Source organism: Pieris brassicae, chromosome Z, assembly GCF_905147105.1.
Source record: "Pieris brassicae chromosome Z, ilPieBrab1.1, whole genome shotgun sequence".
NCBI classification, from domain to species: Eukaryota; Metazoa; Arthropoda; class Insecta; order Lepidoptera; family Pieridae; genus Pieris; species Pieris brassicae.
Genome location: NC_059680.1, coordinates 206,498 through 231,190, shown reverse-complemented (window position 1 = coordinate 231,190; position 24,693 = coordinate 206,498). Strand labels below are relative to the sequence as shown.

At 36.6% G+C, this 24,693-nt stretch overlaps 2 protein-coding genes across 4 annotated transcripts; one reads left to right on the top strand and one right to left on the bottom strand.

The window, feature by feature from the left end:
- The first annotated feature begins 4,200 nt into the window (after positions 1 to 4,200).
- On the top strand, positions 4,201 to 23,941 carry LOC123718744. Of its 3 annotated transcripts, none has more exons than XM_045675513.1 (7): positions 4,201 to 4,333; positions 5,103 to 5,186; positions 5,390 to 5,561; positions 7,394 to 7,583; positions 9,083 to 9,234; positions 10,050 to 10,236; positions 23,784 to 23,941. In XM_045675513.1, the coding sequence occupies exons 1-7, from the start codon at positions 4,264 to 4,266 to the stop codon at positions 23,901 to 23,903; spliced, it is 975 nt and encodes a 324-aa protein (XP_045531469.1). In that variant the 5' UTR covers positions 4,201 to 4,263; the 3' UTR covers positions 23,904 to 23,941. The 3 variants fall into 3 exon arrangements, 2 of the variants coding, with proteins under 2 accessions (XP_045531469.1, XP_045531468.1); XM_045675512.1 differs by lacking the exon at positions 23,784 to 23,941 and adding an exon at positions 23,224 to 23,410; XR_006755066.1 differs by lacking the exon at positions 9,083 to 9,234.
- LOC123718745 lies at positions 10,654 to 20,721 on the bottom strand. The gene is made up of 5 exons (XM_045675515.1): positions 20,536 to 20,721; positions 13,387 to 13,500; positions 12,960 to 13,073; positions 12,112 to 12,213; positions 10,654 to 11,124 (listed from the first exon to the last, which is right to left on the bottom strand). The coding sequence occupies exons 1-5, from the start codon at positions 20,679 to 20,681 to the stop codon at positions 10,995 to 10,997; spliced, it is 606 nt and encodes a 201-aa protein (XP_045531471.1). The 5' UTR covers positions 20,682 to 20,721; the 3' UTR covers positions 10,654 to 10,994.
- Positions 23,942 to 24,693: the final 752 nt, after the last annotated feature.

Here is a 24,693-nt window from a genome sequence, read left to right as displayed (position 1 = left end):
ATAATATATAAATAAGTTAAGGAATCAAAGAACGCGACGCCAATGAAGTGGCAAGTTGTTTGTTTTCTTTTGTAGAACTTTAGACTCAGGTCAGACAACTGGCCAGAATCCAAAGCAACTAACTGAGTTAGACTTGTGGGTTGACCATCGTTTCTTTGAAAAGGGACATTCTCTAAACGAGGCAGATAGCGTTCATGCTATCATAGTGATGGAAACTGATAGAACGATCAGTAAAACACAAATCATTTAGTTACCTGATGAATGGTATACACTGCTTCGTTGGGCTAAACAGAACGTAGAAGTGGTACAAGATTTAACTTTAGATTTTGAAGAAAGGCTTCATACTAAATGCTGGCTAATTTATACGAACTCTGAGAAAATTATGTGGAATGGAAACAATAGAAGTTAAAGTTTAAGGGTAGCTGTTTTAGGATAGCTATAGAAAACTGATTTGCAACTACAATTTGAAATACTCAAGAGCAAGTATACATATAGAGAAGTTATACAAACAGCCAATTGCGATAACTGAAGCAAAGTACAAGGACTTGATTACGTTGTGTGACAATGATGAATTCCAAAAATATCATGAAGTTTATAAAAACCTTAATCTTACTAAGGAAGTCCAGAAGTGACGAAGATATTAGAATTAGATAACTTAGAAAATAATTCATTTTATTTTTGGGTGTTATGTTGAAAAAATAATAAGAATAAAGAATTTATAAATTAAATAATAATGCTAATCAGTCTGAATGAAGCTGTGATGATGATTAGATTAGTTATATCTTCAGATAATTTACGTAATATAATCGTTTATTATTAATCCCTTTTTAGAATTGTCACGCATTAAATGCACCGTTATTTTATATGTTAAGTTTCTATTTAATTGTGTCTGTTTAAAAAAGTAGATCACCTAATATATCAGTTAAAACTAAACTAATCTATTTAGGTAAAAACGTTATTTTATGAATAAATCTCATGCTGCTTATTATTTTAATTCAGTGTAGGTATATAGTAATTAACATTCCCCTAAAGCAGTCACACTCTAATAAAAAATAACCACATATAAAGAGATATGTTTAGAGAAGTATTTTTAGTTTAAAGGGTAAAAATCTTAGAATAATTAAGTCGTACATTTACACCTTTCATTATAATAACATAAGTATACGTTTTAAAATAAATAAAAAAAAACTATTGATTTCATATCTCCTACATATAAACGGTTAAGTTAGACTTGACCGACAGGGTTATAATAAATGTATAATGTGGCAACATCTATATCTATCGAATTTTTCATGAAAACATGTATAAATATACAAGAGATACCTAGAATCTTATGTTTTATATATCTTATAAATCATTTCAGAAAAAAATAATGTGAAAAAGGAAAAATTTAATTTTTAGAGGGATTTGCACATTTATTACGCTCTCCTGAAAACCGCTATTTTTGACATGTCGCTTTGTACGTAGGGACCGTCGATCTCTTGCCACGTTATTTGTGGAGAAAAAATGGTTTTGTTAAATGATAAATTCATTCACCATCCCGCTATGATGCACGTAGGCTATACAATTTTGAAAAAAATTTTTTGAGGAAACTGTTGTCTATAGAGCAACGTACTACAGTTTTATACAAGACTTCAATATCTACAATAGTCTAACAAAAAAATTGCATTAAAAAGTCAATTTAATGAAAGCTTTAGGCCATAGCACATCGTGCTACCGCCTGAATGCGTCAGGACCTGCTATCACAGCTAGTTTACAATAAGAAGATGATAACATCGAAATCGTCCTCAACCATTAATCACAGTAGTAAAAGTTGTAGAAAAAAAATCCCCTTATTTCGATTAGCGAAGTTTGGCGATAAACATAAATTTGCAATAATAGGCTGTATGCGGAAGCTGGGCGAATGACGCCCGACTGACTGGCGCCTTGGTAGGGGGACTATGGCGTGGAGTATTCTTGTACAAATCTTATTCCGTAAAGAAAATCAAAATATTACGTAAACTGAACAAAGAAGAAAAAATCTTAAACAACCTTAAACAGCATCTGCAGTATCTATCCTATGCTCCAGAATTCTTCTTGAGCAACTTTTCATTATAAAATTGTAAGTACTATATAGAATTTATAATGTCAAATGGAAAGGACTAGCCGACGACACAGGGAATCTTAGTGGCTGGTAAAAAAAAGGTTTTTTTAATTCCCTTTTTCCTTTTATCTCCTTCTGTTTTATCCAGAGATGTGTTGCAAGAAGCCGTTCTGTAATACGAAATGGTTAACAACATGTGTTGTCTCTCTATAAAACTGTAGCACATTGCTAAGTATCTTTATTGGCCTTTTCATTTGGGATATACTCGTACTATCGTAATTTAATTTCTTAGTTCGAGATTTTTGTAGATATTGATGTCTTCTTTATGACTGTATTGTCAATAGCTTCCGTAGCATATAGGAATATTAATTACGTAAGAAAAACTCGCTACACCATATAGTTCATAAAATATTGTAAAAATATAAGCGAAAATTCCATTTTCCATCAACGCATAGTACCTTTACACTATTGTTACGTAATGTTAAAACATTTTCACTTCTATCACCATCCACGAAGCACTATCTATGAAGAACGGGACACTCCACTTTATTCCCTTCTTTTAAAACCCATTTTCAATTGGGGATAATATATAGATTTTCCGGGAATAACTGCCTGGGTGGCGCCAAATGTCTGGCCTTTGTTCTGTTTAAAATAACATCTTATAGGAGTGGAATAAGGTCGACAATTGTTGGTATATATTAAAAGGGCAGGAAAATGTAGCATTGTTATTTACAAGTAAATACTCAGAACAAATATTTACGCGAGCATATACATGTACCTAAGTTAAGTATTTATAATATTCTTAACATAGAAACGGATAAAAAAACCCATGTGGCGCAACAACTTTTTCAGGTCTGACCTGAGGTTTCCGTATCTGTATCTCCAAAAACATATTTTGCTTTATGATCTCAAACAGAACCCATGTTAAAATAACAATCAAACAGTCTAATATGTTCGGTATAAGTATAAATTTATCTTAGGGATGGTGGGGTACAATAAGGCAGAAAATAGACGAGACAGTTGGCCTAGCTTAAAATTTTGCTTGTGAGCAACCCAAGCGTTCCTTACTCGGTTTCCTACCTATATAAAATAAATATAAATACTGAGTCATAAATAATAAATGAGCCATAAATTCTGAAACTTATTCTTAGTATTCTCCATTGGCTGCAAAACAGCCTTTAATCGTTGAGGCCAGATATCAATAGAAGCACGCACTCTTTCCATGGGAAAATTCTTCACTTCCAATCGTACGGATTGTGTTAGGAACTCCAAATTATCATGGTGTTTAGAGCAATGAAGTCGGATAGTGCCCACGTTGCACTCTGTCGAATAATTGGAAAGCTTCCTTAGAGCTTTCGTCATAAATACGATCATATTGTTTGTTAAAATGTTGCTCAATTGTGAAAATTTATCATCCGTAATTTTTAAATTTTTAATTTTAACGGATTAAAGTAAATTAATTTTTCCTTGATCTGGTCACTGGCACTCTTTGTTTTGAAGTCTCTATACAATGTAAATACATAATTATGTAGAAATAAAAAAAACAATTAACACAACAAGGTTTCTAAAATGACTCGGCGAAAGGTCATCATCATCTAAGGTTGCTGATTATCATCGAGTTTTATGCTCACTAAACCGATCAAACCGTATACTATATTTGTCTCGAACATTTAAAATATAATATAAGTAATACAGTACATACACAATATTTTTTTACCATTAACTATTAATGCCGAATTTGGTTTAATATTGAGTGATCGAATCGGATATAGTCGTGGCTTATTGCGGACTAAAATAATTCATTATTTTATATATTCACAAAACTTGTATACTTTTTTAATTTTCTATTCTTCATAGACAATATTAGATCTTGTCCAATTTATATATATATAATATAAACACACACATATTGCTTATAACGAGAAATCTTGATTATAAAATTATTGGTGGGAGATTATAATGCGTGACTCCGAGATCTAAAGACTATGTACATAATATATTCCTTTCTTCAAACAACATCAATTAGCGGGAAAATATAGGTGACGCCATAGACTCTCCACAGACTATGTATTAAGACTACGTTACAATAAAAAAAAATATCGACAATATATTCATGTCAAATTGTTAATGTTGATTTTATATAAGTAACTTTTTTATTTTAAATTAAATACGTGAAAATTATGTTATTTTTAAAATTATCGGTGCTGTTTTTTACATGTTGTGGATATGAATACGAAAATTCATACGATGGTAAGATGTGATTACATTTGGCCCTTGATCTCTTTATAAATAGACCTTCTATGGTCCGCAAGAAAGGATTTAAACCAGTGGAAAAATAAATAATCGTCTGGTTAAACTGATACCACGTTCTCATATACAAAATTCTCGTGTCAGTGTAACCAAACGGTTTGACCGATTTTTATGATTTTTTGTTTTTATTAGGTTCTATCTCAATTTTTTTATTTTAAATTCCTCTGCAACTACCAATCCACATTTATTAATAGTGCTACTAATAATAATCTTTCTTATAGGTGCGGAAATAATGGCCGACGTTAATATAATGCTTAGTAATTATTTCCAACAAAGTAAAATATGTTCTTGTAATTTATACATAAATACTTTGCCAACGTTTGGTATACTTTGGCAAAGTACTTATTTATGAAAAGAAAATAAATGTGTTCGGCAAGTAGACTTTTTGGGTACCCTCAGTCGCCAAGACCATTCAAATACTTTAGCATAAAGTATTTGGATGTATCAAAAGGAATAAAATGCGCTACAACCTTTTTTAGGTCTGGGCCTCAAATTTCTATATCTGTTTCATGATTTGTCAATCTATTAGGCAAGTAGGTAATCAGCCTCGTGTACTTGGCACAATTCCTCACAATGATTTCGCATTTAAAGTCCATTGGTGCACAGCCGGGGTTCTACGATCTCAGGGATGAGAGACACGCTGAAGCCACTTGGCCAGCATTTCTTAAAGCTCTAAGGACAAATTAAGGATATCTTATATATATTTCAGAAATTCCTATACCCACCACCAGGGCGATGAACACAAAGCGGACACTGAAGACGCTTAACAGGCAGGAGTTACTTGATGTTGAAGGTAGAATTTTATACTTATAGCGTGAAGCCAGAAAATGCGTTTTTTACCCAAACATGTCCGGCACAGGCTGATCATGTTTGGTTTAGAACACATTTGACCAGAATTAAATATCCACTCCTGTTGTTAAGTGATACGCGGCGGTGTCACATTACAACTGGTGAGCCTCCTGCTCGTTTGCCCTATCAAACAAAAATCTATTTTAGACGCATTAAAGCAACTGTTGAGCAACGTGAATGCTATCACATCCCCTGATGAGAATCAAACAGATGTAAACATTTTACGCTTTTTGAGAATAAGAAGAGAAGAATTAACCACAGATGTAATAGACACAACCGATACGACGGAGAGTACAGTGTCAACTATACCTACAGCCAGGTATGATTTAACTATTGATCTATAAAATATCTATAAAATAATCTCTGGATCTGGCCAAGCGATTTCAACAATTCTTTTAGCAATGGAAAGTTACTTTAATTCTGTTATAGGCTGAACACAAATGAAAAGACTATTGCGGTAGTCAAATTTGCAGTTTCTTACGAACACTGCTTAACGAGGCGATATGTGTTCTCGAGGTGGTTCTGGATAATGCCTGCAATAGTCCAGCCTTACTCTTATTTAGTCAAACTCAAAAAGTGCTGGACTATCTAGAATGGTTCATGAGGAAGGTTTAGGTGTTTAACGGGGCACGGTGGCCCGTACCAGGCCTAATAAACATACTTCAGAGTTCATTTGAACATTTAGCTATTACACCAACATCTACAAGAGTAATATTATGTATGTGTGAATATGTATAAGTAGTAGGTATTTATGATGTTTTATAAGAATAAATCAGATTTGATTTGAATCACCACCTTCAAACTCTAATCCTAGCACGACTCCGTCTGTTAGCTTAGGTCTCTTGGTGCAGACAACCTTTGCTTACTTACGTGTTAGGGCTTAGGGATCTAATACATATGTCGCAGTAACGTAGTTAAATCAGAGAGTGAATTGAATCTCTAGACAGTAAATTAAATGTCGATATTTAATCGAGTCCCTAGCATTTTGATTTAAATAAAGCAGCGTCGAAACGTTTAACGATAGATAGAAAAACTATTTAAAATATAAAAAGCTTATTCTAAGTGGTCTCCATTGGTTGCAATACAGTCCTTTAGACGTTGAGGCCAGATATCTATAGAAGCACGCGCTCTTTCCATGGAAAAATTCTTCACTGCCAACTCCAAATTATCATGGCGTTTAGAGAATGTCGTACTCTCTAAAACTGATCGTAAATCATAATCGAGCGAATTAAGATCGGTACTAGACGATGGCCAGTCTTAGCTCTGATGAAGTCCGAAACGTTTGTTTCCAACCAAGACTACGTAGACCGAGATTTACGACCCGGCGCTGAGTGTTGCTGGAAGGACCATTATTGGTTAAGGCACATGGTTTTATTATGGGGCTTCACTATCTTCTCATGAATGGTGTCTTGATACACTGGTACCGATGATTTTACCTTTTTCACAAAAGTATGGCTCAGTCACGCCTGCATAGCTTGTTAGCTAAGCTTTGGGGGGTTCCCCACCAAACCATCACTGAAGTCGGACAGTGGCCACGTTGCACTCTGTCGACTTATTGTGAAGCTTTGTTAGAACTTTGAGCATAAATACAGTCATTTTGTTGGTTAAAATGTTGCTCAATTGTAAAACTTTCTCATGCGTAAACAATTTTTTTCTGTGGCCTCCCTTTGCGTACCGATTCACTAAGAAATGACTACTTAGTACGTCTTTTATAGGGTACAAGTCCTAAGTCATCTTTTAAAATACACAAAATGGTTCTAGGTGTTATATTCATCTCCCGAGAATTTTTTTTTTCTTTCTGCTGTGACCACCTTTTTCGTACGAACACTACGTGGACGGCTAGATCTTTTTCTGTCACAAACAGAGAAGGTCTCGTTGTACCTATTAATACCTCGGACACATAATAATTTTACTAATACCAAGTGTATGGAAAGTTTTGAAAATGGCATTTGACTCCATACCTACTTTGTGTAATGAAATCACAACAATTCGGTTCTCTTTATAACCACACTCCTCTTGGGAAAGGTGGAAAGTGTAATCTTCATAAATTATGTTTTAGTCAGCTAATGCGAAACATTGGCGATGTACGTAGACACGTGTACGAGGTACATGGAACAATTGTGAATAATATCTTGTGTATAATATGTACAGATATCCAATCGATGTGCCAGCTCTTCTGGAGCTCATTGCAGCTCTTGCAGAGGATTATGAGACAAACCTCACGCAAAAGCTGAACGAATCACTTGCGCTCATGTCCATACCAACATGTGAGACGTTTACCACTGTAAGGCACACAACATCGGAGTATGACGCCAACGCAACGGGCAGTGTTATTGCTAAGGTAATTGGGATAGCCTCGTAAAACAAAAATCTATTTTTTTTTCAGGAATAATAAAAGAAGGTATGCTATGTAAGCTATTTGACTTTTGTTATGTACTTAGTGTAAAAAGTTAAAAAATAACTGAATTTACATTACAGTAATTTATATAATTTCACGGTTTAATAAAAATATTAAGACATTGGTGAAACAGAGATATTATATTATTACTACTCTTTATTTCTTTTTAAACTGTCGTATTAACTGTAAGGTTTCTATGGTTTTACAATCTAAACTACAACTATCTTCATGGTTGCTGCGATCTATTTCAGGAAAGTAAAGTTAAGTTAACGAGAATTACTAACATTATGCACAAAACAATTTCCGTAGAATAAAGACATCCTCATGTCTTTATAATAAAATGATTTGCAAAAATTCCAGTTATACCCTATAGTATTTAAGGAAGTCAAAAATGAGAAAACATTAAAACGGTCGCACTATTAAGTGCTTTACGACATTAATCCCCGGAGCTTTAGCGATTTAGCGATAGCGAACCGGACGGTAATGCTGAGGTTCTTTTCCGCTGAACTAATAATATTAAGAAGAATTTGATACCAAAACGTCAGGATTCCTGTCACAATTAAATTACTGACTGAATTGATACCCTCGTCTTTGATATATTCAAGCATTTCTGATATAATATAGGTTAAGTGCAGAACGGATGAATGAAAAGCAGTTAACGAGTAGGATATGCAAACAATGGTGAAAACGGGTTGGCTAGGCCTTGTCGTACATACCTGGACCTCATCCAGCAGGACAGGTATTTCTTTCCGTTTAGTCGTATTAAACGAAGAGCGATTCGATTCGTCATCTACCAGTCACTTTCCGTGAGAATTGATCTCTTTGCGTAGATATGTGGGATCTCTTCATCTTTTACTGCAGCTGAGTTTCACCACCGGATGTCAAGGCAGAATACAAAATACCATTCGAATCACCTCGACGTCAGTCGTTCCAAAGCGTTTCTTAAGGCAGATTTAACCGCGCACCACCACTATGTGGAACCAGCTGCCCACTAAAGTATTTCCGAACAGATTTGACTTAAGGTCCTTCAAAGGGTGTACCTATTTTTAAAAGCCCGGTAACACACTTGCGAGCCATCTGGCAATGTGTGTATCCATGAGCGAACCAATACCATTACATAAAAAAGAACTACTAGACAAGTACGCATAACCGATGAGTGAAGGCATGGTGAATGCCATGAATGGTTAACACGAGGTATGTCAGGACCGTAGCAAGTGAAGATCCGTGGTCACTGCCTACACCTTCGTGAAAAGGGCATGGTGCTATAAATGAATAATATTGGTCGGTATAAATTATTTTTTATTTATTTGTTTTATTGGTTAAGAATATTTTGTTTCTTGAATAAATATGTATATATGGTGCAGAGTATGAAAGCGCTTACAAAGAACTGGCAGCAAAAGTAAATTTAATGATAATTTACCTTCATAAATATATTTTGATAGTGCTTCGTATGTGGACTAGAGGAGACTGGAGTGCCTATGTCAGCACCGTGTGCTGATGCGTTTGCTGGTGACTTCCTACCCATGGTACCAGTTGACCCAACAGCGCGAGCTCAGATATCAAAGTTTAGAAAGTATTGCAAGTATCAGAATACGTAAGTAGTCAATCAAGATCAGTTGTCAATCTAATAGTCAAGCAGGTGATCAGCCGCCAGTTCCTGACACACGCCAGGTGTCAGGAACTGGACCGCCAGTCAATGTTTTGGGTTTGAGGCACGATTCCTTACGATGGTTTTCTTCGGACGAGCGTATGTGAAATGCGCATTAAAAGTCAATTGGTGTACAGCTGGGGTTTAAACCTCCTGAGGTTTTTGCCATCCCTGGATAAGAATGGCAAAATCCTGGGGTCGGGCACCATGCCCCATGATCCAGGGATAAGATTGATTGACAATTCATAGCATGATTATTAAATATTATAAGCAGCTAGTAAAGATTTGCGAGTTCCAGTGTGGATAGTGGAAGATGAAAAACTAAAAAAAGATTGGAAAATAGTAGCGAAGATGTTGGAGAAAACTGGAAGAATTTGGAGAAGGCCTTTCGAGGAGGTCATGTACTAATATTTTATTAATATGGAGAGTGTTCTGATGAACCGTTTGGGACAGTTCCTGCCTCATTATTACTAGCCTATAATAATTAGGCAGCAATCATTTCAGGTTTTATGTCCACCACTTTGATGGCTCTAGGTACTTATTTTTGCGAACTCTGCTCTGCTTGATGCAGCTCTGCAGGGCTGTGGAATTGGCTTCCATTTGAGATCTTTTCACAAACGACTTGCGAATTAAAAACAAAGCATATTCATCTTCTAAAGGTCAGCCACTAATATGGATAACCATGAGCCTTTTGCCTTTTGAACACTCTCTCAGTCATCCTATGGTGGTGGTAAAACTGCAGTAGCGTTCTAATATTTCAGACGTGGGTATAAATACAATAGCTCCCAGCCTCGAGCAATCTTCGGACGCTGGACTGGTGGATGTGCAGTGAGATGGATTGACTTAAGCGGCATCTACACACAGAGGACATGCAGGAGCCGGTACCAGGCCATCATGGGCAAGCATTTTGGCAGCAAGAGGATGGCCAGGTTGGAGATGGCGCTCATGGTGAGTATGTTGCTTTATACGGTAGCGATTTTACTAGGTTACATTTAAAAAGTTGTGAATTATCCCCATATGCTAATGGATAACTCAGTTTCAATAAATATACACACACAACAACAATGTTTTTGTATTTTATTTATTAAAGTTCATCACATATATAATCTACACCATATGTTTTTTTAAATGTAATAGGAGACCTATGTTGGTCATAGATCGAGCGGATTAGGTCCAATATATGTATAACAGTTTAGTATCTTGAAATAGTATAAAGCCTAAAAACAAGGGGGTCGTGACCAGGACGTGTTCTCCCAACAAATGGGCATCTCCTGAACAGGCGACTTGGTGCTTTTTGGTCAGAGGGTCATTAAAGGCAGGTTGCAGAATATATAATTTTCCGTAGAATAAAACTAGAACTTTTTAAATATATTCTTTATTAAATATACATACATACATTTTACTATGTGAAGTCTAGGGTATATAACAGTTCAACGTACATATATATATAAGATGTAGTATATAATTTGATAAGTGGTGTTGTGATTGAAAGGATGTCCTCAGCGATGATTCAGCATGTATTCGGACAAAGGTATGGGAGGGGGGTGTTAAAAATCTAATATGGGTTTTTGAATTTGAAAAACATTATGTATCAAGAGTCATTTTATGATTGTGCTTTTTAATAAAAACTAAAATCACTGTCATTCGTATCTATGTGTCAAATAATAGAAAAGAGATAGATAATGAAAAATAGTTTTTTTAGATTTTTACAATATAGGACGACATACTCCGTTTGCATCGGGCCTATATCCTTTTGGGCATTGCTTTGGAATATCTATAATGTTCTTTATAAGCACATTAACATCATCTTCATCAGCAAGGGACGCGCCGAGGTGCCTGAAATGAAATATTGACAATTTTATGCTTGGCCGAAGATGGGAACCACTATGAATATTCTTATAGAGCAAAGAGATCCTTAGTGAAACTCGGGCAGTGTTGGCCAACACTAGTAGTGGCTTCAGCGTGTCTCTCATCTCTGAGGTCGGAGAACCCCAGCTGTGGACCAATGTATTGTTTATGTCCACATTTAACATTCGCCCGTACGAAGGAAAGGGTCGCGAGGAAACCGGCTTGCCTTAGAACCAACGACGCCGTTTATCAGGCACAGGAGGCTGATCGCCTACTTGCCGATAAGACAAATGATCATGAGACAGATACTGAAATCTAAGGCTCAGATCTGAAAAGATTGTAGCATCTGTAAAGTTACGAATGTATAAAATACAAAATATATTATGTTCACTGCTTTATTATGAATACAAAAATAAATAAAAATAGTTGTATATTTAACCACACTTATACTTTCCTTATACAATAAATTACTGAACGCACGCATAAATGGGGCAACCAAACTCAAGGACTATTTTAAATTGTATGTATATAATTACAAATTACTATCTTAGATTTTATCTTATTCCAATAATTGTAAAAACCACAAAATAAAGGTTGATATGAGTTTTGCGAATTCACATTATTACGATTGATATGATTATCTCTATTGGCACTTTTTTAAAGAGTGTCCCCAGTGCAATGGATGTTGCTGAGTTACAACATACCATTGATGTGCACGATAAAATATCAACGGTATGTTCACCCAGATGATGACCCCCAGAGTGATGCTCCGATGCTGTGACACTCTCGTACGTTGAAGGGAAACATCGTGAGCAACCTACGTGTAGGCATAGGCTGATTACCTATTTAAGAAACAGATGCATAAATCTATGGCCCAAACCATAGGCTGAAAGGTTTTTTGGATATTGGAAAATTTCGATACAGGGGTGTTACTCTCTTAATACATCGTAACTGATATTTTACTAACTAACATACCTGAGCCAGATATCGCGGCACACACCATTGATTAATTGCTGTCCTTCCTTGCAGTTTGGTGGTACCACAATTGTGTTTTTGTCTTTGTAATCCTCAGGAATTCTGGAAAATGAACACTTCTTTAAGCGAGTGTGTGGTAAGGGGGAAGGCTAGATAGCCCTTAAATGGAAAAAATGCAAACAAAACATTTAATGCTAGAGATTTAATGAATCCAGAGGGATGCGGGATGCTGGGGCAGTCTCCGTCATAACCAAAAGCCATACATACAGCCTTCGAATCTCTAACATAAGATGTACAAGTATGAAAATTAAAAAAGTGAAAAAGTTTGTTTTGCTGATATGTGTTATGGTGTCATGAGTCCATATAACTAATCCTGTCTAATCAATCATGCCATACGTTCTAAAGCTAAATTAGGCTTATAAAACTATTCTATCTTTTGCCAATTCCAAAAGCAGTGTTGGCCAAAAGCAAGTGTTCCAAAAGCAGTGGTTTCAGCTTGTGACTCTCTATGTGACCAGTGGACTTTCTATGTGCGCATTTAACATTCACCCGAACGGTGAAGTAAAATATTGTGAGGAAAATGGCTTGCCGTAGGCCCAAAATGGCGTGTGTCACCTGTTTGCCGATTAGATTGACAAATAATGAAACAAACAGAAATTTGAGGCATAGGCCTAAAAAAATTGGAGTTCCGCCCCTACGTTGCATCCCCAGGCACTCCTCGTCCCGTCGACAGGCGTGCACTCCAATAGGCCGCATCTGACTTAACATCAAGAGGGATTGTGGCCAAGACGTCTGTCCAATTCTATATAAATAAGTGATTATGTATAAATAAATAACATTATACTAACACTGCTCGTGGTGCTGGGGCCAGGATCCTCCAAATATCCCGGCACACGCCGTTAACCAATATTTGCCCTTGTTTGCAGTTGGGTGGAACTGTTATGATGTTTTGTTGGTCACCTCTGAAAGATTTAATAGTTTAATTGATATACTTAAGAGTGGCAAATTGGCAAAAATGATTATTTTTATGTAATGTATGGACATACAGGAAGGATGCTCGCGAGTGCGTTGAAGTTGGTACGCTCTTTTTTTAAGGACCCATACTCGTATTGGTTCGGAAACATTTCAGTGAGCAGCTGGTTCCACACTGTGGTGGTGCACGGAAAAGACTGCCTTATGAAACACTCAGTTGTATCATAAGACAGATACAGAAATCTGTGGCCCAAAAATGGATGCCATTGATTTTTTAAATATCCCATATAAATAGATACTAACGCTGTTCTAGATGCTGGGTTCACGTACTTCCAAATATCTCGGCACTCGCCATTGACAAGCTCTTGGCCTTCTTTACAGTTGGGCGGAACGGTTATGATGTTTTGTTGGTCGGCTCTGTGAATAATTGTTAATCGTTTAATACTGAAAATAATTACAATAAAACAGTGAAAGTTTTATTTTAACACATTGTATTCTAACACAAATACAAATTATTGTGATTAAACAACATTATTTAAATAGATTGTGACATTTTCAGCAACTCCTTGGAGACCTTTCGCCGAGATGTTTCAGAAACCTTGCTGTTTTAATTATTTTCTTTATTTCTGCATAATTATGTATTTACATTGTATATTCGCGGATGGTTGGTGGATCCATGCGACTTCCAATCAAAGAGTGCCCTCGGAAGTTGTGCTGCAATATCATGGGCTACTCGATTGTGAGTATTGCATGTATCTGGTCTCTCTATCTTGCAACTTCAGTTTGTAAGAACTACTCCTCAAATATGTGTTCTCAATTAAAATAAAGAGCTTCTCAATTTCTAGACTATTGTAGTGGCCAGTGAGGGTTTTATTGGATTCAATGAGATTCTCTCTTCCTCTGTCTACTGAGTGAGATCAAGTGCTTAAAGGCGCTCACTACAAGGTCTGCTCTTAAGTGCTCTGTCTACTTTCGTGGCCTTTCTTTGAACCCTTTCAAGCATACTTATATCGTTTATGACATAAAGATCTCAAATGGTGTGGGCATACTCCTGGTGTTGACTCGTGGCCTGACCTAACATTGATATCTTTAGCAGTGTTCTTGATCTGTCAAATAAATGACTGTTATTGTTTGTCAACTTGAAGCATTATTTCTCTAAGAAACCTTTGCTAATTTAACAATCTAGTACTCACGTAAGATAATATTAGTTTAATCTAAGAAATTGAAACAATATTTTGGGGAAATGATCCAAGTTGCATCTCCTAATTTCTACCATTAAACGAAGTCCGTCTTACGTAATAAATCCAAGAAAGCCAGCGGAATAATGTACACATTTCAACAATAGATTCCTGAGCATGATTTAGGTGTATTCATTATATAATGGTTTTAGGTAACGGTTTAAGAAACATAATATAACAATGTCACGCTCATCCAGGCCTCTTGACGTTAGGTTACCTATTCGAAATACAGAGACACCTCGACATGCGAATTAAATTTATTTCGTAACCTTCCTCGTACGTCAAGATTTTCCTCATTGCAAATCATTAATTCCAGCACCCATAACACCACCTCCGTTGTTTTTAATAAGAAAAAATTTTCACTCTTTATTTCAATAGACGCGATCTTCTTCGGACTCATGGTTATATAAGAAATGTGATAATTTTTTTATAAATGTTCCAACAACTTATCAAAAATACTTCCAACAAGGGACAAGCAGACTGGGATGTTGTCTGTGGTGGGAGAAACTGTTAGTGTAGTGTGTGATTCTTCCAAATGTTGCTCTCATCTCAAAACACTCGCATATCGAGGTACCACTGTAGTCAGGGTCGCAACCCCCCCCCCCCCCTGTCTGCGAAGGCGCCAAGACGCCGACATAATGTTTGCTACGCTTACACGGCAACATATTGTTACGAGCTAGGGGATCGGATAGAAAATGCCGTAGATTTCTAAAGGGTTTGTTTCTTAAAAAATCAATGAGGAATTATGGGCACAAAATTAATTGCAGAGATTCACTAATAACACACAAAAACACAGTCACTAAATACTTCACTTATGCACACTTCACACAGTACTTTATCACTTATATTCACTTTATTCGCACTTTATCGCTTCGGTGTTTCTCTCGTGTAATCGCATTCAAAACTAAGTGACTAGTCGCGTTTCAGCTCGCTTATATATCCCTGGGAATAATTCTAAACAATATTCGAGAACTTTCTAGGCGGGCTTGCTACTGAGTAGCGATTGCACAATTCTAGAACGTTCGCACTCTTTGTCTCTTTCGCACGTTGCTCCGTCCTTGTCGTACGGCGTTCTAGAGTGCTCGTCTAGTTTCGAGAAAGTTCTGATCTTCTCTCGTATCATTTCGTCCTTGTCTCACAACTAGAAAGTTCAATCTAGAATATTCCTTCACCAAAGGGGTATAATTAGGCCTGAAAACGCCTGAAAACGGGTCTCCTGAAAACTGCACTACTCGACTACACATGTTCTGAAATCGACTGAAAAAAGGTTTCATCTTCCTGAAAACTAGGGTAACATTATGAAAATTACAATTTTCTAATATGTGATTGACCCTCTCCTGAAACGGTCAGAAATCATATTACAGCTTGCTGAAAAGTTCTCTAACTAGTAAAAATCTAGAAACATGGCAGTCGACCCGTCTTCGTAACACTACCCCCTCCTTAGACATGCTCGTCCCGAGCATCATTACCTTCTTTACAGGGGGCCATTATCTTTTCCCATCGAGATCTAGTCTGCGGATCCTCAACAGCTGCACAAGCTCTACATTTATTGATCCAGTCTTCTACATCTTCACGATAGTGTGTCCAATAAAACATTTCCTTAACCTTCATAAGAGTCCGTTTTAGTCCTAAATGTCCACTAGACAAGTCAGTATGACACATTTCTAATATGTCGCGAACCTTTAATCTTGGTACAACTAACTGCAAATGATCGCCTTGAGCATTTTTCAATTTACGACATAACACCCCATTATGGAGAACTAAACTATCCCATTGAGCCCAGTAACTCTTAGTAGTGGTACTTGTTGATGCAACTTTACTCCATTGTGGCTTGACAGCTGAAGATTTCATCCAGTCCAGAATTGGTTTAATGTCGGAATCTTGATGTTGCTCTTCCTGAATTAATTTACCACACCAATCTGGACTAATAGTATCCGTTCTTAGTATCCTCACTGGTTCATTATCCCTTCCATCCTCTTCGTTAACGTTATCGCACGGTCCTTGAGACACATCATCTGGACTCCTTAGCTCTCTTTCATGAGTAGATAACATGTCAGAAAATTTCTTTAACTGTCCCTCTGCCTTTGATAGAAGTATTGACAGGGCTTCCTTATAGTTATCCAGAACTGTTCGAACTGCGTTCCACTCTTGTTGATTATTAGCCTGTCCGTCCACATTGATTACTCTACAGGCGTCATAACCACTTTCTGAAGAATTGCCTTTAAAACAAACTTCCTGCTCTCCACACTTGAACATTCCTTTTTCCAGATCTATCTTACACTTATAATACTTCATGAAGTCTAATCCGATTATGCAGTCATCTACTATGTCGGCAAGAACAACCTTATGTCTGTAAAAACTTCCACCAATCTTGAAGGTTGCGATACCTTCTCCCCGATCGGTTATGCGCTGACCTGTTGCCGTCACAAGCTGTACAATCCCTTTAGAAGGGCTTTTATAAAATGTCTTCAAAAGCTGATATCTGATCACTGTTCGTGAAGCTCCAGTATCGAGTGTTAGGTTACACTTAGTTCCATTGACTTCTCCGTCGATGACTAAGGTATTCCCACGTCTAACCTTCACATCACCTCGGAAGTCTTTCTTAGGGCACGAAAACCTCATATGCCCTACTTCCCCACAGGTGTAACAGGTTGACCCACGTTGACCATTAGCTTTTTCCGTGATAGCCCTAATGCGGTAAGGTCGATGATCCTTGCAAAATGCTTCCACTTCCAACGCATGAGCAAGAGCATCCTTAAGGTCCTTATGGTGACCGAGGTTCACAGCCATTCGAATTTCACGGTCTCGAATACCGTCGACAAAAGCTTGAACCAACATCTTGTCTGCAACATCTGGTGAGGATGCGTAGGCCTTCCTTACCAGCTTCTCTATTTCAAGTCCCCATTTTTGCAAACTTTCATTTGTCTGCTGTATTCTATCCTTCAATTGAGCCCTGTAAACGTGCTCTAAATGTGCGTCTCCATACCGTGATTCCAGGGCAGTTGCTTCAACGTCACCTTACCTTTCTTGGTATCTAATATGGAGAGGGCTTCGTCTCGCAGTCCCAGAATAAGGGCGGTAACAGCTTGATCGTCAGTCCACCCGTTTGACTCTGCTACAGTCTCAAACTGCAGCTTGTACGCGCCCCAAGAAGATGTACCATCAAAGGGAGGCACTTTCAGATTTCCAGGTGCTGTTACAGTCGTGACAACACCAGTGGTCTTCAGGCATTGAATTTCATTTTCTATTCCAAGGATACGTTTATCCTGCGTGGATAGCTTACAATCCATATCAGATTCCAAATTCTCAATCTTTTTATCTACCTGTATTTTCAGGTCACAAAGTTTTTCTCCTATATGGCGAGCCTGCTCCTCTTGACGTCGTGCCTGCTCCTCTATCATGCGACGTATCTGAGCCTGTTCTTCCATCATTTGGCGTGTATGTTCTTCTTGACGGCGTGCCTGGTCTTCCATTATTTGTCGTGCCTGTTCTTCTTGACGGCGTGCCTGTTCTTCTTGCCAGCGTGTTTGTTCTTCAATCATTTGGCGTGCTTGTTCTTCTTGACGGCGTGCCTGTTCTTCTTGCCGGCGTGTCTGTTCTTCAATCATTTGGCGTGCCTGTGCCTGTTCCTCCATCATTTGACGCAGAGCAAGAAGGATGTTGGCCTCGTTGCTTTCGCCCATCCCACGGTTCGCATCAAAACTTTGTCGTCGGGCGGCGTCACGTGCTAATTGCGCCCTTGTCTGCACTCCCTCCGCAGCTGGAGTCTCTGCCACAGACTCCTCTTGATTCTCCCTTGGAGTAATTGACATTTTTCTATCCCACTTCTGACACCAAAATGTTACGAGCTAGGGGATCGGATAGAAAATGCCGTAGATTTCTTCAAGGGTTTATTTCTTAAAAAATCAATGAGGAATTATGGGCACAAAATTAATTGCAGAGATTCACTAATAACACACAAAAACACAGTCACTAAATACTTCACTTATGCACACTTCACACAGTACTTTATCACTTATATTCACTTTATTCGCACTTTATCGCTTTGGTGTTTCTCTCGTGTAATCGCATTCAAAACTAAGTGACTAGTCGCGTTTCGGCTCGCTCTTATATATCCCTGGGAATAATTCTAAACAATATTCGAGAACTTTCTAGGCGGGCTTGCTACTGAGTAGCGATTGCACAATTCTAGAACGTTCGCACTCTTTGTCTCTTTCGCACGTTGCTCCGTCCTTGTCGTACGGCGTTCTAGAGTGCTCGTCTAGTTTCGAGAAAGTTCTGATCTTCTCTCGTATCATTTCGTCCTTGTCTCACACCTAGAAAGTTCGATCTAGAATATTCCTTCACCAAAGGGGTATAATTAGGCCTGAAAACGCCTGAAAACGGGTCTCCTGAAAACTGCACTACTCGACTACACATGTTCTGAAATCGACTGAAAAAAGGTTTCAGCTTCCTGAAAACTAGGGTAACATTATGAAAATTACAATTTTCTAATATGTGATTGACCCTCTCCTGAAACGGTCAGAAATCATATTACAGCTTGCTGAAAAGTTCTCTAACTAGTAAAAATCTAGATCATGGCAGTCGACCCGTCTTCGTAACAATATTCTTTGTAGTGGAGGGAGTATCGATAAGTAAGTAGGTACAAGAGACGCAAACTTAAATAAAAAAACATAAATTTCGCTTAATTTACACATCTCCCAAGATAATATTTTCGTTTGTGGTTTAATTTTATTATTTGTCTGTCTTAAATTTAAGATGTTGTCGCCGAGGCAAGATGATGCCGTTTGTTTCTCTCCTATATCCTATACTGGAGAACATTTTTCGGTAAAAATCAACAAATAATAAAAATAATACGTTGAAACTTAAATACAAAAAGAGGCGCTTCATAGATTTCGCACACAGGCTCTGCTCTGAATCAAGCTTATATATTTCGCTAGACAAACAAGTCAATACTTAAGTGAATATAATACTAATAAAATACTAAATACGCGATAAAGTACTTATCATAATCAGATATAATTATTGCAATGCGATAAGGAAAAACGTCATTAAAGGGGAAGTTTTGTTGCACAAACAGATAAGAAACACAAAGCATTTGTTAAATAGAATATGACTATGGCCTCCCTCCTCACAAGAGGTATGCATTAAACCGCATTTACCATGCAGAGTGTTCAGAGGAATTGTTCCGATTAATACCTGCAGCTGAATTTCATTTGTACGCCCGTCGTTTCACAAAGGGAGTTTTTTGGTCCCACATAGTGGTTGTGCGCGAAAACAACTGGCTTAAAAAACGCTCAGTTGTGGGTGATACGGGTGGAATTTCATATGCCTCAAAGTCTGATGAAAATGAGCTGCACAATAATACATTGCTGGCTGTGGCTTTAAGAAGGGTGACTTCTAAAAGAGGAGTGAGAAAGGGTGTGTGTGTGAAAATTGTTAGTGAATGTATGAATCAAGAAAATGGTTCCTCTGAAGAAGAACAAGCGTTGGGTGAAGAATGTGCGTTTCTTGGGTAGCGTGATAGGTTTACGTTGTGTATGATGTGGTGCGGTGGTGGTTACAAAAAAGTTGTCTCAAACATCTGTTACTATAGTCTATCCATTAAAATCCGTTTTGTTTCATTTAACAATTTTGAAGTTTAGCGAATATTTTTCATAGGAAAGTTGCGTTGGGCAACATTGTGCATAGTATTCGGAAGAGAGGCACAGGTACTCTGCGATTATAGATTGTGAACCCGACAGATATAGCAATATCAGAATTTTCATAATACTGGCGCAGGCAAAAATAAGGCTTCTAGGGTTTAGTCCTTCGTAAAAGGAATTTCTTTTCTCCTCTTAATAGCTTTTGACAATTCGCTAGATTAAAAACCATAAGCTAGATGATCAACAAATTGATATCAACAAATTAAATAGTAACAATAATACATCTTTGTTTTTTATATATAACAGTGGGCAATCGGGTAGGAGGCTCACTTGATGTCAAGTGATACCGCCCATGGACACACTTAATGCCAGAGGGCTCTCTAAAAATTAGTACACTCTATGTAGGGCGTCGGTTTGATTCGGAATTGTTACTTATTATATCGCTTAGCTGGTTCCACTTAGTGGTGATTAAAACTGCCTTGAAACGTTCAGTGAAAAACTGAACAAACAGCACTTTATGTGTTCAAACACGGCCAGGGCCGTTCAATACAAAATCAAAAGTTACTTACTCGTGTTTCAGACGCCAGACGTCTCGACAGATTCCGTTAATCAACTTTTTAGGTGGAAGGCAGTTTGATGGCGACGTGATAATGTTATTACTATCAATTTGCCCATGGGCAAATGATATTAAACAAACAAGCGCTAGAGGTATCATTGTTAGTGCACGGAATCAAATGAAACGCTTAATATTTGAGTATCAATCTATTTTTAATCAGTTTTGATTAGATTACATTGTTGTAATGAAATTTCTCATTGGTCTGGTTGTTAAGATAATAAAATAAATGATTTTGCGGCGAGTTAAGTTCGGTGGCGGTTGTTGTATAGATATGTTCAGATATATGTTAAATGAAATACTTTGTTTGAAGCTAGGTAACAGCTGGCTTTAATCGTTTAAAACATAAGTTTATAACAAAGACAACATAAACCTAACAACAACCGCCAACGAACTTAATTCGCAACAATTTTTTTAATTCATATACCGCAGCTGGCGTAAAACACATTAAGTCCAATCTTTGAATACACAGTTTTTTCTTGTTATTTATCCTAGCTGCCTTCAGTTCTATTTATCGGAACCCCTTCATGTAAAGGCCTCCTCCAGCCTTTTCCAAATTTCTCTATCCATGGCTTTCCTTCTCCATTCCCTTCCTGCTTACTCTTCTATATATTCTTTCTAGAAAAGAGAGAGACCGAGCAATATACAAATCTGATTTGCACCTATTGAAACATACATTATTATTGTGGGCCGTTGGTGTATCGCACCTTCAGCTGTCACTGGAACAGTGAGATCTCATGTATCCATAAAAATACTAAAGGAACGACCTCTGTGATGTATTGGTACATACTCCAGTAAAACTGTAAAAAAAGATTCTTCCAGATCACTTAAATTATTCTCTGAATAGACATGTCTGTAAAAGATTCATGACTGTTGTCCATATTGTCGTCCAGTTGCTCTGTAGCAGATCGTACTTTAAGATTAATAAAAAAAATTATAACACTATACCAACTCAATAGAAATAATTTAGAAATAATAAAAGTACAGTAAGTCTGTTTAAGCAACAATGACTATATATATGCAATAGTCTAAGCCAGTGATTCCCATTCTTATGATTCCAATATGTAGCATACATAATTTTCAATAAAAAAATGACTAATCTTAAGGAAATTTTGAAATAACTGTAAATTTATAATTTTATTTTAGTATTAGCTAGTGGTTAGGCTTTATCTAGGTTTTAATTGCCCCGATCCAATTGCCTCCCTTTGGGGCGTGAACCCCTCGTTGGGAAACACGTGTCAGTATACACTATATATCAGTATAGAATCCTAAAATTAGTACATATATTTCCAAAACAATTTAATTGTTTTATTTTATAAATAGACTAAGATAACATATATAAAATCTTATTGAAATTTGGACACTCAATGCTGAAAGCATCATAAAGCTCATAATGAAATTTTACACATTTGTTCTTTCATAATCTTACTAAAGGAAAATTTATTTAAATTTAAAACGATGGCGAGTGGCCGCATGGGATGTCGTTGATGACTTGGAAGATGGGACGGGATTTGGTATGGGATGCTACTTGTGTGGACCCTTTTCACCTCCCTCGGATTTAGCTCGAAGCATGACTTCCAATAAAACTGCTGACATAAACGTGACTCATTTAAACTCAATACTCTAAGACTCGCAAAATAACAGCTAACTTTTTTGTACTACGAATTCTGTGTATTTCCTCCTAACCTTAATAGTATTCATGAGAAATATCGCTTGTTACAATATCCATCCATGAGGCATGCATATGCTCTAATAGAAACTAATAGACAATAATCATATGTAATAATTTTTAGAAACGGTTTTGTACTATTAGATTTAGATATCAAACAATAAAACTTTACAAAACATCTCTAAAATTTCATTTCTGTGTTACAGTTTTTGTGTAATGTATCCAATGTGCTAAAATCTTAATAAATATCAAACCACCACAACCATAACCACAAAAGCTAAGAATGTCGAAAGTAATGTACCTAGTTTTTAGCTTGCGTGCAATAGATGGCGTGATTCAAATTTATTCGCACGCGTTACATGATGATATTGGAATCACAAGTAGAATGTTGAAGCTAGATATCGGGAAGTTTATTTAGTCTTTAGTTGTTTAATAGATGGCGCTAAATAAATTTTGCTTATCTTTCGAGTTAAAAACACACCATATTAATTAATTTATAATAAAATTAATGTAATGATTAATTTCCTATGTATCAATTTTTCAATTATTATTATTATTACTAGGTTAAGAATATTTTGACTTCCTTAAATACTATAGGGTATAACTGTATTTTTTGCAAATCATTTTATTATAAAAGCATGTCTTTATTCTACGGAAATTGTTTTGTGCACAATGCTAGTACTCGTTAACTTTACTTTCCTGAAATAGATCGCAACAACCATGAAGATAGTTGTAGTTTAGATTGTAAAACCAAGTAAACATTACAGTTAATGCGACAGTTTAAAAACAAATAAAGAGTGGTAAAAATATAATATCTCTGTTTCAACAGGTCATAATATTTACCCGATTCAATGGTTTTTTTTCTAAGGTTGCGAGAATTCAATATTTTCTTTGATATAAAAAAATTCGTTACCTTTTTAGTGTGACAAGGTTCCAACACATTAGCATCTTGCGATTTATATTTTATTTTCCCAGAGCGTAGAAAACGGCTGTATCGTGAGCCCCATGGCCACTTTGGTCCCACTTTCAAGGGGCGTATCGCTGTTTGCAAGATTCCACGCCTGTGTCTGCACTGGAAGTTGGTGTAATGGTGGCGTTATGCTGCGTTCAGACATAATTGTATGGCTAATAATGTCTGTCAAAAATAAATAAATAAATTGACTGCCTTTTATTTAATTAATAAAACCATAATTCCTACACAAAGTGTTTGTACATCTCGAGCAGCATGCCATGTTTGATGAAAATGTCTCAGTAAACACAAATGTCTGGCTGGATTGTATATATGTATTCAATACTCCTGAGTATTGCGATCGATAAACTTTGGTTTAAACAATCACAGGTTGTACAATAAACTTCAATCAATAAATTCAAATTCAATTCACCATTTCACAATTGTAATTAATAGACCAGTAACAGGATATGATTCGCTAACACCTCCTTCACTGCCTTCCTCGCTACCATTATGGATAAAATCCAGGATGAATGGCGTGTAACTTAGCAAAAGGAAAAAATCATGGTTTCGTATTTTGCTACAGAGTTGCATCGGGCACCAGACAAGACACGCTCACACGACTGGCGGCCAATCTCCAGTTATGGAGAGACAAGAAGAAGATTGTCCTCATCTCCTAAACAGGCCATTCACACCTCGACCATAACAAATAAAGTGCCTAGAGATACAGTTCTTCTTCATCAATCACCACCACCAGAGACCACATGAAATTATAAATTGGGGTCATGATTTCCTTTCTTGAGGCTTTTAATCACTTTTTTCAACTAATATTATAAAGAGAAAAAACTATTGGGTTTTTGTATGTATGTTTTTAATGTTTTCACACAAAAGCTACTGGACCAATTTCACCACTAGAAAGCTACATCTTCGCTGACTGACATAGGCTATATTACATTTTCAAATAAATAGGGATCCCTAATAAAAATGCAATAATATAACCCAAGGTGTGAAAAAATTAGCCATAAAAAAACTATTGATGATAGAACAAAAAATGTTGGACAGTATTATAGAACGTATCAATCTACAAAAAATAATGCTCTTCTATAATATTAGAGTTTTAGAAGAAAGTTTAGCATTTTGAATTTTTGGTTTTATTTTAAGAATTTATAATAATAAAGCTAAACACTACTGGACTAATTAAAAAAAAAATTTCATTACATACTTGAAATCAAGAATCTTTCAATTTTTGTCAATACCTGTAGAGTATTTTAAATCTACTAATGTCGGATATTCTACGTAAATGATGTAACGAATTTTATATTAGATATATATTCGTGGTAAAGTAAAATATGTATTTTGATTAGATTATGAATGTAAGTGTGTATCTAATAATCTGAAAGGAAGTAATTAAAAACTAAGAACTTTGACGATGACAAATATATATCTATAGTCCGACTTAGTAGAATTTCCAGTACCACGAGATCGGTATCAAAGCG

What these genes read in the sequence shown, in the direction of transcription:
- LOC123718744 (XM_045675512.1), top strand. Translation starts at nt 4,264, where the DNA reads ATGTTATTTTTAAAATTATCGGTGCTGTTTTTTACATGTTGTGGATAT. An exon ending in GGAGTTACTTGATGTTGAAG is followed by an intron (nt 5,187 to 5,389) that starts GTAGAATTTTAT and finishes AATCTATTTTAG; the next exon opens with ACGCATTAAAGCAACTGTTG. An exon ending in GGTTGGAGATGGCGCTCATG is followed by an intron (nt 10,237 to 23,223) that starts GTGAGTATGTTG and finishes TTATTTTCCCAG; the next exon opens with AGCGTAGAAAACGGCTGTAT.
- LOC123718745 (XM_045675515.1), bottom strand. Translation starts at nt 20,681, where the DNA reads ATGATACCTCTAGCGCTTGTTTGTTTAATATCATTTGCCCATGGGCAA. An exon ending in GTCTGGCGTCTGAAACACGA is followed by an intron (nt 13,501 to 20,535) that starts GTAAGTAACTTT and finishes AATTATTCACAG; the next exon opens with AGCCGACCAACAAAACATCA. An exon ending in GCCCCAGCACCACGAGCAGT is followed by an intron (nt 12,214 to 12,959) that starts GTTAGTATAATG and finishes TTCATTTTCCAG; the next exon opens with AATTCCTGAGGATTACAAAG.